The sequence below is a fragment of the Lolium perenne genome, chromosome 6, assembly GCF_019359855.2.
Source record: "Lolium perenne isolate Kyuss_39 chromosome 6, Kyuss_2.0, whole genome shotgun sequence".
In the NCBI taxonomy this organism is placed as follows: domain Eukaryota; kingdom Viridiplantae; phylum Streptophyta; class Magnoliopsida; order Poales; family Poaceae; genus Lolium; species Lolium perenne.
This window is the reverse complement of record NC_067249.2, coordinates 193,421,778-193,437,680: the sequence shown is the minus strand read 5'-3', so window position 1 is coordinate 193,437,680 and position 15,903 is coordinate 193,421,778. Positions and strand designations below refer to the sequence as shown.

The window sequence follows — 15,903 nt, the reverse complement described above, 5'->3', positions numbered from 1 at the left end:
TGCTGATAATCCTGTTGCTGATAATTTGTCTAGATTGGAAAATATTGCTTATGATCCTGTTCCTGTTAATGATAATTTTCCAAATGAACAATTGGCTGTAATAAAGGTGAGCTCGCGAGACAGTCCTTGGTATGCTGATTATGCTAACTTTATTGTTTCCAAGTACTTGCCTCCGACCTTTTCAGCTCAAAGAAAGGAGGAAATTCTTTTATGACTTGAGGCATTATTTCTGGGATGACCCACACTTATATAAAGAAGGAGTGGATGGTATTCTGCGAAGATGTGTTCCCGAATATGAACAGCAGGAGATATTGAGTAAATGTCATGGGAGTGCTTATGGAGGACATCACGCCGGAGATAGAACCGTGCAAAAGGTTCTACAATTAGGTTTTTATTGGCCAACTCTCTTCAAAGATGCAAGGAAGTTTATTTTATCTTGTGATGAATGCCAAAGGGTTGGTAATATCTCCAGACGCAATGAAATGCCTATGAATTATACTCTTGTTATTGAACCGTTCGACTGTTGGGGATTTGACTTCATGGGACCCTTTCCCTCTTCAGAAGGTAACACTCATATACTTGTTGCTGTTGATTATGTTACTAAATGGGTGGAAGCCATACCTACAAAAAGTGCTGATGGTGAGACCTCTTTAAGAATGCTTTTAGATATTATTTTTCCTCGATTTGGAGTTCCTAGATATATTATGACTGATGGAGGTTCTCATTTTATTCATGGTGGTTTTAGAAAAACTCTTGCTAAATATGGCATTAATCATAGAATTGCTTCTGCTTATCATCCTCAAATTAGTGGGCAAGTAGAATTATCAAATAGAGAAATTAAATCTATCTTGCAAAAGACTGTTAATAAAACTAGAAAGAATTGGGCTAGTAAATTGAAGGAAGCATTATGGGCTTATAGAACTGCTTATAAAAACCCCATGGGAATGTCACCTTATAAAATGGTTTATGGAAAAGCTTGTCATTTACCCTTAGAACTAGAGCACAAAGCTTATTGGGCTGTTAGAGAATTGAATAAAGATCCTAAACTAGCTGGTAATAAGAGGTTGCTGCAATTGAGTTCTCCAGATGAATGGAGAAGTGAAGCTTATGAAAATGCTAAACTCTTTAAAGAGAAAGTTAAAAAATGGCATGATAGAAGGATTATCAAGAGAGAATTTAATATTGGGGATAAAGTCCTATTGTATCGGTCTTGTCTCAGATTCTTTGCAGGGAAATTGCTCTCGAAATGGGAAGGACCATATGTTGTTGAGGAAGTGTATCGTTCAGGAGCAATAAAAATTAGCTCTCTCCAAGGTAATGCCACACAAGTGGTGAATGGACAAAGACTCAAGCATTATATCTCAGGTGATTCTTATAATGTTGATGTTGATATTATTCGAGTGGAAACACCGGAGGCTTTCATCAAAGGACAAATTGACAGTCCGCCAGAGCTCGACTTTGAATAGGTAACAGTACTGGTAATAAAAAGTCCGCAATTTACTTTCCGAACAATGTTTTTGCTGTTTTTGGAAAATATGAAAAATTACGAGATCGAAACGGAGTGGAAGAGACGCACGAGGGGGCGCCCCCATAGGCCGGCGCGGGCCCTACCCTGGCCGCGCCGCCCTATGAGGAGGCCGCCTCGTCGCCTCTTTCCGACTCTGGTTTGACCTGGTACTTTCCGTTTGTTGTGAAATTTTTTGCTATATAATCCCCTGGACCCCTGGAGGTCCGTATATCATTTTCTCGACGTGTTTTGTTTCAAGCTGTTTCTGCCAGGATTTGTCTTTGATCTAGAAGCACCATGGTCTCCCACAACAAGGACAAGGAGCCTTCAGAGGAAGGTATTCAAGACCCCGAGTTGAAGGAAGAAGTGAAGGAGGATGAAGAGGAAGTCGAAGAAGTTCCGCAAGTACGCCCGCGCACCACCATTGCAAGCATCGGAGTGGTGTCAAACCCGTTCAACGCCAAGAAGAGCGCACGGATTAGCACCGGAGGAGGAGTTCCACGTCATTACCTAGCTCCAAAGACATCTTCTTCAGGCACTTACCATCCCTCCCGCAATCTAATCTACAATAATCAAATTGAAAGGACTCCCAAGGCAGCATTGCCTAGCAATTGGGATATAGATCGTTCTAACACCGCAGGAAGGACGAAGCCTGAAGCTGAAGGGTGGGGAAATAACTCCAAGAATTGGGACTCGCCGTCGGACATACTTCTTAATCGCGTCGAGCACAATTCGGAGATGATCCGCAACCTCATGTACAAGATTGATGAGCTTCAGGAGCTTGTGGAGAAGCTTGTGAGGAATTCATCACCACCACCGCCAAAGGAGTAATTCATCATCGGTATTGGCATCCCCTTGGTTTGTTCCAAGCTTGGGGGAGTGCCGCGGTATCACATCATCACTACCTTTTACTTTTTACTGTCAAGTAGTGTCATATCATGAGTAGGGAAGTTATCATATAAGATGGGTTGCAGTGTGGAAGTATCTCTCCTTTAGTTGGTTGTCTATGTATCCCTTGGTGTGAGTTATCGTTATGAAATATTAATGAGAAGTCTTATCATTTACATATTGCACACCTTATTTTAGTTTGCAATTCTATTATATGATTTACCTTGTTCTTAGTATTGGTATCACTTTGGGAGCATCGAATAAATCTATTTGGTTTTGGCAAACTTAGCATTGGTCAATAGCAACAACACTTTGAGGTTTAAGTAGAAAAGAGAAATACATGTAGTTGTTTCATTGTCTTTCTTTCTTGTTAGCTCATAGCTTATTATTCTGAAGTTAAAATTGTTTGTGCTTACAAGGAAGATGCATGATTGTTTCTATCACATGTATATTTGTTTGTTTCCTTCAATTCTTATGCTTGCTAATTAACCTTGCTAGCCAAAGACCTGTACTGAGAGGGAATACTTCTCGTGCATCCAAACCTTAACCCAAACCTATGTCATTTGTGTCCACCATACCTACCTACTGCATGGTATTTTCTGCCATTCCAAGTAAATACTTCATGTGCTACCTTTAAACAATTCAAAATTTAGTATCTCTTATTTGTGTCAATGTTTTATAGCTCATGAGGAAGTATGTGGTGTTTTATCTTTCAATCTTGTTGGGCAACTTTCACCAATGGACTAGTGGCTTCATCCTCTTATCCAATAATTTTGCAAAAAGAGCTGGCAATGGGATTCCCAGTCCCAAATTAATTAAACTAATTAGACACTCCTCCATGGTATGTGATTGATGGACGGCACCCGAGGATTCGGTTAGCCATGGCTTGTGTAAGCAAAGGTTGGGGGGAGTGTCATCATAATAAAACTAAAATAAAAAGGCACTCCTTCATGGTATGAGATTGTTGGCAGGCACCCGAGGATTCGGTTAGCCATGGTTTGTGAAAGAAAGGTTGGAAGGAGTGCCACACAAAATGAAAATAAAATGGGAGCCGCTCTTTGAAGGTTTGTCTGGCAAGGGGGTTAGAGTACCCGCTACCAGTCGTTGACAACAACAAACACCTCTCAAAACTTTACTTTTATTCTCTTTATATGATTTCAAAACTGAAAAGGCTCTAGCACATGATTTAATCCCTACTTCCCTCTGCGAAGGGCCTGTCTTTTTACTCTATGTTGAGTCAGTAAACCTATTTCCCTCCATCTCAAGCAAGCATTTGAGTTGTTGTGATCAAACCATTATATTGTGATTTGCTTCATCATGTCTTTTATTCTTCCTTGTTTAGTACAAGTTTTATCTGAATGAATATAGCTTTGCAAGTTATCAATGATCATTATGATTGAGTATGCAAGTTTATCATAAGCTTTAACATAAGAGCGCTGCTCAATAGATAAGTATAATCTGTTAACTGTTCTTTGACCAAGAACGAAGTTTACCATCACCAACTATGATTTCTTATGCACCTTTGTTTGTGATTACCTTATACTTGTTTCAAGTTGAATTATATGAGGGAGTTGTTTACTAGAATGATTTGTGTGAATGAATATGATGCTTCTTGTCCGTATTTTATTTATCGACTCTTCACTCCATAAACATGTGGTCCTGTTTACCGAGTTCAGTTTCGCTTGGGGACAAGCGAAGTCTAAGCTTGGGGGGAGTTGATACGTCCAATTTGCATCACTATTTTATATCATAATTTGCTGTTATTCATTGATATATTTCATATTTGGACACAATACTTATGTTATTTCATCTATTTTGCATGTTTCATCATTATTGGAGGATCAAGCACCGGAGCCAGGATTCTGCTGGAAAAAGCACCGTCAGAATGCAATATTTCGGAAGATCAACTGTGGAAGGAAATTATACCAAAAATCCTATTTTTCCAGATGACGAAGGAAGCCAGAAGGGGGAGCCGAGGGGACCCAAGGTGGGCCCAGACCACAGGCGGCGCGGCCCATGGCTCCGGCCGCGCCACCTGGTGAGGAGGGGGCCCCACAGCCTCTCTCGCCTCCTTTTCTTCGCGAAATCCTTCGTCCGAAGACCTAAGCCACGAGAGGGTACCTCGCGAAGAGTTCTGACCGCCTCTGCGGGGCGGAGAACACCAGAGAGAAAAGAGCTCTCCGGCGGCTGAGATCCGCCGGGGAAATTCCCTCCCGGAGGGGGAAATCGACGCCATCGTCACCGTCATCGAGCTGGACATCATCTCCATCACCATCACCATCATCTCCACCATCATCACCGCCGTCTCCACCGCTGCACATCGTCACCGCCGTAGCAATTTGGGTTTGATCTTGATTGTTTGATAGGGAAAACTCTCCCGGTATTGATTTCTACTTGTTGTTGATGCTATTGAGTGAAACCGTTGAACCAAGGTTTATGTTTAGATTGTTATTCATCATCATATCACCTCTGATCATGTTCCATATGATGTCTCGTGAGTAGTTCGTTTAGTTCTTGAGGACATGGGTGAAGTCTAAATGTTAGTAGTGAACCATGGTTGAGTAATATTCAATGTTATGATATTTAAGTTGTGGTGTTATTCTTCTAGTGGTGTCATGTGAACGTCGACTACATGACACTTCACCTTCATGGGCCTAGGGGAATGCATCTTGTATTCGTTTGCTAATTGCGGGGTTGCCGGAGTGACAGAAACCTAAACCCCCGTTGGTATATCGATGCAGGAGGGATAGCAGGATCTCAGAGTTTAAGGCTGTGGTTAGATTTATTCTTAATTACTTTCTTGTAGTTGCGGATGCTTGCAAGGGGTATAATCACAAGTTTGTATTAGTCCTAGGAAGGGCGGTACATTAGCATAGGTTCACCCACACAACACTTATCAAAACAATGAAGATTAATTAGCCGTATGTAGCGAAAGCACTAGACTAAAATCCCGTGTGTCCTCAGGAACGTTTGGTCATTATAAGTAAACAAACCGGCTTGTCCTTTATGCTAAAAAGGATTGGGCCACTCGCTGAAATTGTTACTCTCGCACCTTACTTACTCGTACTTTATTCATCTGTTACATTAAAACCCTCTGAATACTTGTCTGTGAGCATTTACAGTGAATCCTTCATCGAAACTACTTGTCAACACCTTCTGCTCCTCGTTGGGATCGACATTCTTACTTATCGAAGATACTACGATACACCCCCTATACTTGTGGGTCATCAGGGTGACACACCAAATCCCAATTAACTTTGCACTTGGGGCCGGTGGTAGTATCCTTGGTGGACCAAAGCAAGGCCCTCTCAATTTTGTTGATGAACTTAAGAGATTCCGAAGGTATGTTGAGAGGGGTGAGATGGTAAATAGCTTGGGAGGCAAGCATCGATTTTACCAAAGCGGTGCGGACGGCCGTAGTAACATACTTTCCGTTCCAGGTGGGAAGTTTGTCAGTGTATTTATCCTCAAGGTGTTGGAAGTCCACCCTTTTTAGACATATAACCGAGAGCGGGAGGCCGAGGTATTGCAAGGGAAAGGAAGTTCTAGTTGCCGGAATGCCATTGAGGATTTCATCAAGATCCAAGTTGCCACAACGAATGGGGACGGCCGAACTTTTTTTTTGGAAATTGGTACCGAGGCCGGTTACCCCGCCAAAGCTTTCGAGAATAATTGCCAAGTGTTGGATGTATTCCTTGAACAGAGCCACAAACCGCCGCATCATACGCACATTAAAAGGTTTTATTTAATACAAACGGAAGAATTACACTTACTCGTGGAGGAAGTATGATGCTTGAATATATAATACAAAAGGTAAAGCAGCCACGCGCCGCGGACCTGTGTTGCCTGGCACGACCAAGGTGACCAAATGGCCATGTTGTCGTGTCTTTTTACAGTACAGACGGCAAAGATGAGAGGGTCACCGTGTTCTGGGTTAGCAAGCACACGACAAAGGGCTTGGATTTTGCCGTGTGTTTTTCTTGGAGGAACACGACAAAGGCATGATGATGTGTCTCGATCACCGTTAGCATTGTGTGCCACCGTTACCCTCCTTTTCTACGCCGTGCTGCAAAAAAAAAAATATGACAAAAGCTTTGCCGTGTTCCGGGGAAAAAACACACAACAAAGGAGTTCGTCGTCCTTTTCCTCGCCGTGTGCTAGGACACGGCAACGGCGTCGCCATGTTCCGAACGGTTCTTAACATGTATTTTTTTTTACATAGCAAAGACCTTCTGTGCGGTAGTATATGTACCCCTCCTGTTTTAATTACTTGTCAATAATTCAATAAATCTAGAGAGGTTTTGGCATATATTTTGCCTAAATTTATGACAAGTATTAGTACAATTAATGAGTGCGTACGTAGACATAGGTGTGCATGACAGAGGTGGGCCAGTAGTAAAGATGTATTTCTTGCAGCTGGAGACAAAAGTATGCACCATGCCAGACCCAACATATTCCCTTCTCATGCAAGCAAGAGGCAGCACTTTTTCTCACATTTTTCTCTTGAGATTCTCATCACAGCCAGACGCTGCACTATTCTGCCCATGAGAAGAGAGAGAGTTATTTGATGTCACATCTAGTGCACTTCATGTTTAAAACAGTTGCAACCTAAGCTTTATGTCACGTCTGGAAGAGTACATGTCTTTACATGCTCCGTCGATCCATCCTTTTCGCCAAGCACATAGAATATAGTGTTCTGTTATATAACAGTGAACCATGAGAGAGAGAAAGAGGAGTGAATATCCATGCATGTACTCATGCCTCCTTAGAAAGAGAAAAATGTACCATATATCTGGATATGATCATCTTGAACAAAACCCCTCTCAAGTCTCAATCACATTAGAAAGAAGGAGCACACAGTATATGTAACTGAAGAGAAGGAAAGAGAGCGAAACACTCAGTTCCCTTTTCTTGCTCTTTGTCATGTTCACGGTTATTTCAAGCCTATATCTAGCTAGCTAGAGATCAAACATGTTGTTTGCATTTGCACATGCATCGATGCAAGCTTGTTACGTACTAAAATGTAGTATGTTTTGAGATGCTAAATTAGGTTTCCAAAACATACTACATTTTGGAACGAAGGTAATATGTTTTAAGGTAACTAATCAATGTCATATCTGATAAACCTCTCTCCACTTTCTCAAATGAGCTCCCTGCAGAAGTTGTAACAACACTTGCAGGCGCTCAGTCCATCATGAATAATGGATCAAAGTCCTTGGCTGCTGCCTTCTCCTTGTCACTCTTGTCAGGCATGGCCTCCATGTACTCCGTGGAGAAGATCAGGCTGACAGGGTCCGAGTCCAGCTCGGTGAGGTCGGCGAAGAAGTCATCGTGGTGGTGGTAGCTGCCGGCAGCCTCCGGCGTCATCGGCCTGTAGCTCTGGCTGAACATCTGCTGCAGGAGATGGTCACTGTGATGATCGACCGTGACTGAAGTATCGTCGCCTATGCTTCTGTCCATTTCCGCCTCTTCTTTCACAGCCAACGGAGGTGTGCTGTTGCCGGTGCTCGTAGTCGTGCTCGCGGCGGCGGCGGCCGCCGCGGCAGATTGGTCCTTCCGTTCTGCCTTGACGACTGGCTTGTGCTGGTTGCGCGAGGAGGAGTTGCTGTTCTTCGACGAAGCTGAAGCTGTGTTGGTGCTATTCTTGGCGTAGTTGGACCTCGTGGAGCCGGCAAGCACGTTTCGCTGCGTCGGCCATGGGTGGTTGTGCTCCGAGTTGTAGGTGATGACCAGCATGTTGGGGTCTGTCCGGCAGCGCTCCACTTGCTTCCGTGCAGGGCACCCCTTGGAGCTGCTGCACCTGTAGTACCCTCTGGATATGCATCCATGGTGAAAAAAATCATTAGAAAAGTATTCTGGTGGTATTATGCAGATCAGTGCATTCCAAAGTTAATCAGTTAAGAGCATATATATGGTATGTTATGTACCGGTACCACACCCTAGATACATCGGTGGGAATTGTTTGGTGGCCATGAGGGGAAACCGATTTTCCTTTTGCTTAAGTGCAATTTCAAAGACTTCATGGATGGAATTAATACACGTTTAGGTAAATAATATTCAAGAATTGATAATCTTATTTCTTCTCTAACACATCTAACAAAAATGTAGACGAGTAGGTGTAGTAGAGACGTACAATGCAAGATACAAACTTTTCCTTTTTGGTTAACGATATTATGAACAAATTCATCAATTGCTGTGCTAGCTCCACCCTTTCAAAAGAAAAGGCGACCTCTTGGAGTTAGGCACAAGAATGGAAACTGTGAGTGAAATGTTCGTTTTATGATCTCCTTTTCTTCTCATGTTCATTGTATCATATGTTTTACCTCACAAAGCAATGTATGCAAGAAAAATAAGCTAATTAGCTGTATTTTATGACATTGACCTTGGGCAAAAGCAAGAAATATAGTGACTAAAACTGCATTGGGACTCAAGAAGAGCTATATTAATTTTTAGAAATTTTAAGAAGTTAGAAGGACATCTATTTGTATTTAAACAGGTGGAGTATAAATTTTAGCAATATGTTACATATATGGTGCATTTTTAGCAAATGGGATGCTAATTCCATGATCAACGGTTTATTATCCTTATGTCATTTAAATATTTATTTATATTCACCACAAATGAAGAACATATATAGGCGGTCATAAAGGTTATAAACATTTCACATTTAATTGATTTACAAATATGTTTTGATAAATAACTTCAAAGGGAAGTGGAAAAAGGACGTTCATAATTTGCAAAGAGTGGATTTAGATGAATGGATCTATGTATAGTTGTATATAGTTTCATGTCAGCTCAACCTAAATGAACTTGATTACAGGCTTGTTAATTTTTACTAGATAGGTTAATCCAATATTGGAAAAACTTGGTTAGTTCAAACTACATCTTAAAATGAAGCAGTGTATATTCAAGATGTAGCCACCAACAAAAAAAATAGTAAGCCCATGCATGATCGGTTTACTTATATATGTTGGATGAATGGAAGAAAGAGTTGGTTTGACAAAGTAGTAACTAAGGTCATATATAATAATTTCCTCTGATAACCTTACATGCGACAATTCTAAGCCGCAAACTGAAGTTAAATAAAAAAAAGGAAAATGATAATATATGACAGAAATATCAATATTATTATATTTGCTCAGTTTGTTTGTTCAACTCAAAACATTATACTTTTGTGAAGAAAACAATGCGAAATTGTTTTCTAGGCTTCACCAGTGGGGAAAAACCTCAACCCTATTTCTCAATGAAGTAAAATATGAAAGTGTGAGGCCACTGAAATGCACTAAACATTGTTTGAACTGTACAATTGATTGCAGATGTCAAGTTGGAAGGAAAAAGTAATAATACAACTCCATGAAAAAGACAACATGAGAGTACTGCAGTACAACCTTCCCCACATGCTAGTTGCAATACCTTATCATACTCTTCTACAACTAACCAGGTAGAACAGTACTAGAAAATAGGGAGATATTCATGTGTTTGAGTGTTTCTCTCTGTTGATTGAGGAGAGCAAACTGTGTGAGCTTTAGCATGCTCGATCTTATTATGGTTATGATCGCCATAATTATTACATGCATATATAACCTGGTGCATATATGCATGGAGCAGATAATAGCTAGAGAGATGTGCGGCCATACAACAGTACCATGTAGTGCAGAGATAAACTAATGTGATATACATGTCATACCTTGGGTAGGGGGAGCCTTTGATAGGCTTCTGGCCATACTTCCTCCAAGCCCAGAGATCAGAAGGAACAACCTCCCCAGTGGTCTTCCCGGGTACTGCTGCCGCAGGTGCGGGGATGCACACCACCTTCTTTGCCTGGTTCTTCCTGCAAACACAAGACCATCGCCTTCATTTAGCAGACAACGCACAATATTGAGCAAGAAATCAGTAGTCCAGCACATGTGTTTGACCATCTCAAAACAAAACTGAAAACTAGGGTTTGCTGCAATACAAATTAGGAGATGGGAAAACATCAAAATAGGTTTAGCTGAGTATATGCATAATGCCCGTCCTACTTTTTGTGTTTCAGAAGAATTAGAAGCTCGAATCTCAAACCAAAACACTTGTTTTTTCTGTTATCCTACAAAATATTGCTGTTTTTTGTCACACCCCAAAAGGGGCCGTGCATTAAATTTTCTTCCCTCGTCTCGATCCTTACATTCTTGGGAGTTGCAGAATGAGGAAAAACTAAGAAAGGTAGCAGGAAAATGGAGCTGCAAACTTTCCCTGAATTACGAATCTTGAACAGTGCTTTCCTCCGCGACAAGGAACCTCCATCCTTAATTACACTTGTCGGGAGGAAGCTATAGAAATCAAGGCATGCTTCATGGCTGACTGATCAAGATATTTTTTGTATAGATCTAACTTGATACAGCTAGGTAACGACCGATGCCTAACCTGCGCTTGATCCCGTTGGAACGCGGAGACGACGTCATCTGCAGCCCCGCAGCCGCGTCGAACGAGCACGGTGCCAGAGCCGCCTGCCTGTGCGCCGCCATCGGCACGCCTAGCTTCGGCGCGCCAGCGCCCATGACCGCGTACGGCCCGATTGCTCGCGGCGACACGCCAGACATGGGCATCTCCCTCGCAAACATAGGGTGATTCCTCATGTCCAACATCCCTCCATCAGCACCAACAGCTCCACCGCCGGCGCCGCAGCCAGCCGCGTCGACGAAGCCGACTTGCTTGTTGGCCATGCCGATATCCATTGCGTTCTTTACGGCGTCGTAGAAGTCGGCGGCAGCACTGCCGGAAGAGGAGGGGTAGTCGCTGATGAAGGGGTCCTGGAGGCCGGAGAACGGATCCCCGAAGGCGTCGGCAACGCTGGGTCCGGAGCCGTCCGAGGACGACTGGGCCGGCGGGAAGAGGATCGGGCCCGTAGGGAGCTGCAGCCACTCGGTCGCCGTCGATTGGGGACCGGTGGCGCCAGACGGCATGGCGCCGCCAGCTCGGACGATGTCGGTGAGGTCTCCAGCATGCTGGTCGCCCTCCACCGTCTGCAAGAAGTAGTCGCACATGACTACCTCTCTCTCCCGCTCCCTCTGTTGTGGTACGTATGTATATATGCAGGTTGTACCTACCAAGCAGCTACGAGACAGCTTAGAGCTAGTTCGTGCTTCTTCTTGGCAATTCACACGAACTCCTGAGCTAGATAGCTTTGTTTTTGTGTGTGAGAGAAGGTGGAGAGAGAGAGACGAAGATGATATGAGAGAGAAAATGGCTGTGCAAATTGCCTGTCTTTTCTTTAAGAGAGAGAGAGTCTCATGTGTGGTCTGCATGTTCAAAAAAAAAGTGTGGTCTGGCTCCCTAGAGGACAAAATTGTCTGTGCGAGAGCGAGAGACTGAGAGAGACGCGAGGAGAGAGGGAACTGGCAGTCACTGGTAGTGGTAGTCGATCCTGTTCTTGTATACTTGTTTTCCTCTGGAGAAGAGACATGGATGGAGGGGAACACGCTGACTTCTTTCATCGCAGACGCAAAGTGTCCTCCACACGCAAAACAGCACGGGCCGGGAGGCCTGGTAAATAAGTACCGACGGGCCGGACTGCACGGTAAAAATCAGGCCAGGAATTCAGGACGCTTGCCTTACACCGACCTAAAAGAAGCCATAAAAGTCACTTGGGAAGCATACATGTATCAAGTACTATAATACATGGAGCCTTTAAAAAGTATAATACATGTAGTTATCAATACATAAGTATTGCGTATCTAATGTTGTCATAATACACTACCAGAATCCATGTGTAATATGGCCCAGAACTCGGAAAACAAGGGCTTTGCCAGTCAGGCCAAACAAACACATGTCAAAGGTTCCGCACACCACAAACATTGGCAAAAACACACGGCAAACTGAACACTGTAAACACCGAAGAAAACACACGGCAAAGGTGCAGCACACGACAGTGTTCGAAAAGGCTCACCGCAAAAAATCTATCATGGCAAGCACCTGGGACATGTCGTGGTGGCCACAATTGATGGAGTCGTTACGACGATAGGTCTTTGTTGCGTGTCCCCTAACAGAGACACGTCCAAGATTTGTGCCACGTCGCCCCATTTCCTTCATGCGCGATGTGGAGTTCCTAATGTGCTCTTCCCGCGCGCGCATTCATTTCCTTCCCTAATATTTGTGTTTCCCTATATGTACACGGAAAAGGATCCTTTGTCGAGTGTTTGTGGCAATACAGTCGGCAAACAACCATTTCCCATTGTTTCCTCCCCGCCTTCGTTTTCCACAATCTTTGAGCCCGACTACCCCCATATATAGCCATCTCTTTTGGACACATATTTCACAACTCATTATGTGGTGTTGTTTCTCCCATCCCCTCTATGTTCTATGTGTTCGTTGAATATAACCCGTTGGATATCCAACATACATGGACTTATCGAGGCGCTGTTGGATGTAACCAGTTTCAGATATGTGCTTTGTTACAGCCCACTCAGTTTTCTTTCTATTCGCCGAATACAAATCATCCAGATGAGACCAAGTTGTGGACTGATTGGGGAAACTCCCATGTCGGATCCACTAGAGGGAATCTTGTGAGATCTTGGGCTCAACCTTGGCTTAATTCTCATGCTCCTATGAACTAACCAAACACAAACCAAGAGAAAATTCCGTTGTCCAACCATCGTTCAGAGAATTTAAGAGGGGTAGACTGTGTTGGGCCTAGACATGCTTCAGAAGGCAGGAACCCACCCAAAAGTTATGTGTGGCCCTAAGATCTATATATAAGTGTGGTGAAATGTTGATATACTCAATAGTTTGCTCCAGGTGTGACGTGAGCATGCACTTTCACTCAGGGAGGTTTTGGACTTATATGGGGAAATTATCACATCTGTACCACCTAGGGATGGCACTCACAGGGTATGGGTACGGGTAGAGCCATCTCATACCCGTACCCGTCGCCTCAATCTTACCCGTCACCCATACCCGTTAACGGGTACAATTTTTCCCCATACTCGTCACCTGGCAAGGTAAATGGGTACTCGTGGGTTAAATTACTCGTGCTTACAACATATCAAATTAATCAAAAAAATGTGACATGAGGTGAAGCGATCCTAAATAGGAGTCTAATCATCACTAACCTACCAACGATTGTGAGACCGAGAAGCGTGAGGTTCCCCCTAGCAACATGAAGGCATGATTAGGAGTAAAATTAAGTACTTTAGAACATTACACCGGCTCACTTGTCGAATTTAGATGCGTGAATGGGTACGCGGGTATGGGTTCTACGATCCTACCTGCTCTACCCAATAGGTATGATATTTTCCCATTTATAAACCCATGGGTAATATTTTGTCTCATACACGTACTCCTATTGGGTTTTTACCCGGCTAGTATGCGGGTCATGGGTACCCATTGCCAGCCCTAGTTCCACCGAAGGGAGTCTTGCGAGTTGTTTGGCTCAACCTTGGCTTGCCATGTTCCTATGAACTAACCAAACACAAACCAAGAGAAAAGTACATTGGCAAACCATGTTCGGAGAATTTAAGAGCGGTAGACCATGTTGCTTCAGAGTGGCGGAACCCCCCCCCCCCCCCACACACACACACACACAACTTGTTTGTTAAGATATGTATAAAAGTGTGGTGGAAGGTTGAGGAACCCAATAGTTTGTGCTCAGTTGTGACCCAGTTCACAAGGATGTGTTGTCACTCGGAAAGGTTTTGGACCGATGGTGGGGAACTCCCACGTTGGGTCCACCGGAGGAAATCTTGTGAGATCTCGGGCTCAGTCTTGGCTTCCCATCTTCCTATGAACTAACTAAACACAAACCAACATAAAATTCCATTGGCTAACCGTTGTTCCGAGAAATTTAGAGGGGGAGGCAACGCTAGGCTCATGGCTCTGGGATTTGCCATAGATCGCGCTTCGGAGGGACAGAACCCACCACAAACTTGTGTGTGGCCTAAGATATGTATATAAGTGTGGTGGAAGGCTGAGAGACCAAATGATTTTTCCTAAGTGAGGGACTTTGCTGTGTGTTTTCCATGAGTACAGATGGCAAAGAACAGGAACATGTGATGTTGTGGCTGCCGTGCAATAATTGAATCTTTTTGTCGTGTGTTTCCCAAAATACACACGACAAAAGGCCGAGACATGTGGCATTGTGGCTGCCATCTGATGGCAATGAAACTACACTCTTACCGAGCGTTGGGACTCAAAGTGGATAATGATGCGACAAGGGCGATTTTCCCCACAAGGGTGACTAGAGGGTTTATATCGAACTGTCAGAAAACAGTTTATGTGCCCAACTCCACCGAAGTGTTTGTTCGGCACAACGAGGGTCAGCATTACAAAATTTAACTAATTAAACCAAGTAAATGAAGGAGATATGCCCTAGAGGCAATAATAAAGTGGTTATTGTTTATATCTTTATGTTTATGATAAATGTTTATATATCATGCTATAATTGTATTAACCGAAACATTAATACATGTGTGATATGTAGACAAACAAGAAGTCCCTAGTATGCCTCTTAAACTAGCTTGTTGATTAATGGATGATTAGTTTCATAATCATGAACATTGGATGTTATTAATAACAAGGTTATGTCATTGTATGAATGATGTAATGGACACACCCAATTAAGCGTAGCATAAGATGTCGTCATTAAGTTATTTGCTATAAGCTTTCGATACATAGTTACCTAGTCCTTATGACCATGAGATCATATAAATCACTTATACCGGAAAGGTACTTTGATTACACCAAACACCACTGCGTAAATGGGTGGCTATAAAGGTGGGATTAAGTATCTGGAAAGTATGAGTTGAGGCATATGGATCAACAGTGGGATTTGTCCATCCCGATGACGGATAGATATACTCTGGGCCCTCTCGGTGGAATGTCGTCTAATGTCTTGCAAGCATATGAATGAGTTCATAAGAGACCACATACCACGGTACGAGTAAAGAGTACTTGTCAGGAGACGAGGTTGAACAAGGTATAGAGTGATACCGAAGATCAAACCTCGGACAAGTAAAATATCGCGAGACAAAGGGAATTGGTATTATATGTAAATGGTTCATTCGATCACTAAAGTCATCGTTGAATATGTGGGAGCCATTATGGATCTCCAGATCCCGCTATTGGTTATTGGTCGGAGTGAGTACTCAACCATGTCCGCATAGTTCACGAACCGTAGGGTGACACACTTAAAGTTGGATGTTGAAATGGTAGTGCTTGAATATGGAATGGAGTTCGAATATTTGTTCGGAGTCTCGGATGAGATCCCGGACATCACGAGGAGTTCCGGAATGGTCCGGAGAATAAGATTCATATATAGGATGTCATTTTATGTGAAATAAAATGTCGCGGAAGGTTCTATGGAAGGCTCTAGAAGGTTCTAGAAAAGTCCGGAAGAAACCACCAAGGAAGGTGGAGTCCACATGGGACTCCACCTCCATGGCCGGCCAACCCTAGGTGGGGAGGAGTCCCAAGTGGACTCCCCCTTAGGGGGCCAGCCACCCCCCACATGGGAGGTGGAAATCCCACCTTTTGGT

At 43.3% G+C, this 15,903-nt stretch overlaps 1 protein-coding gene across 1 annotated transcript; it reads right to left on the bottom strand.

The window, feature by feature from the left end:
• Positions 1–7,202: 7,202 nt before the first annotated feature.
• LOC127306564 (uncharacterized) lies at positions 7,203–11,754 on the bottom strand. The gene is made up of 3 exons (XM_051337220.2): positions 10,799–11,754; positions 10,083–10,226; positions 7,203–8,207 (listed from the first exon to the last, which is right to left on the bottom strand). Exons 1-3 carry the CDS (start codon positions 11,677–11,679, stop codon positions 7,580–7,582), a joined length of 1,653 nt encoding a protein of 550 aa, XP_051193180.1. The 5' UTR covers positions 11,680–11,754; the 3' UTR covers positions 7,203–7,579.
• Between the last annotated feature and the right edge of the window lie 4,149 nt (positions 11,755–15,903).

Coding starts and splice junctions, on each gene's coding strand:
- LOC127306564 (XM_051337220.2), bottom strand. CDS start 11,679: ATGCAGACCACACATGAGACTCTCTCTCTCTTAAAGAAAAGACAGGCA. Junction 10,227..10,798: donor TCCAACGGGATCAAGCGCAG/GTTAGGCATCGG, acceptor TTGTGTTTGCAG/GAAGAACCAGGCAAAGAAGG. Junction 8,208..10,082: donor AAAGGCTCCCCCTACCCAAG/GTATGACATGTA, acceptor ATGCATATCCAG/AGGGTACTACAGGTGCAGCA.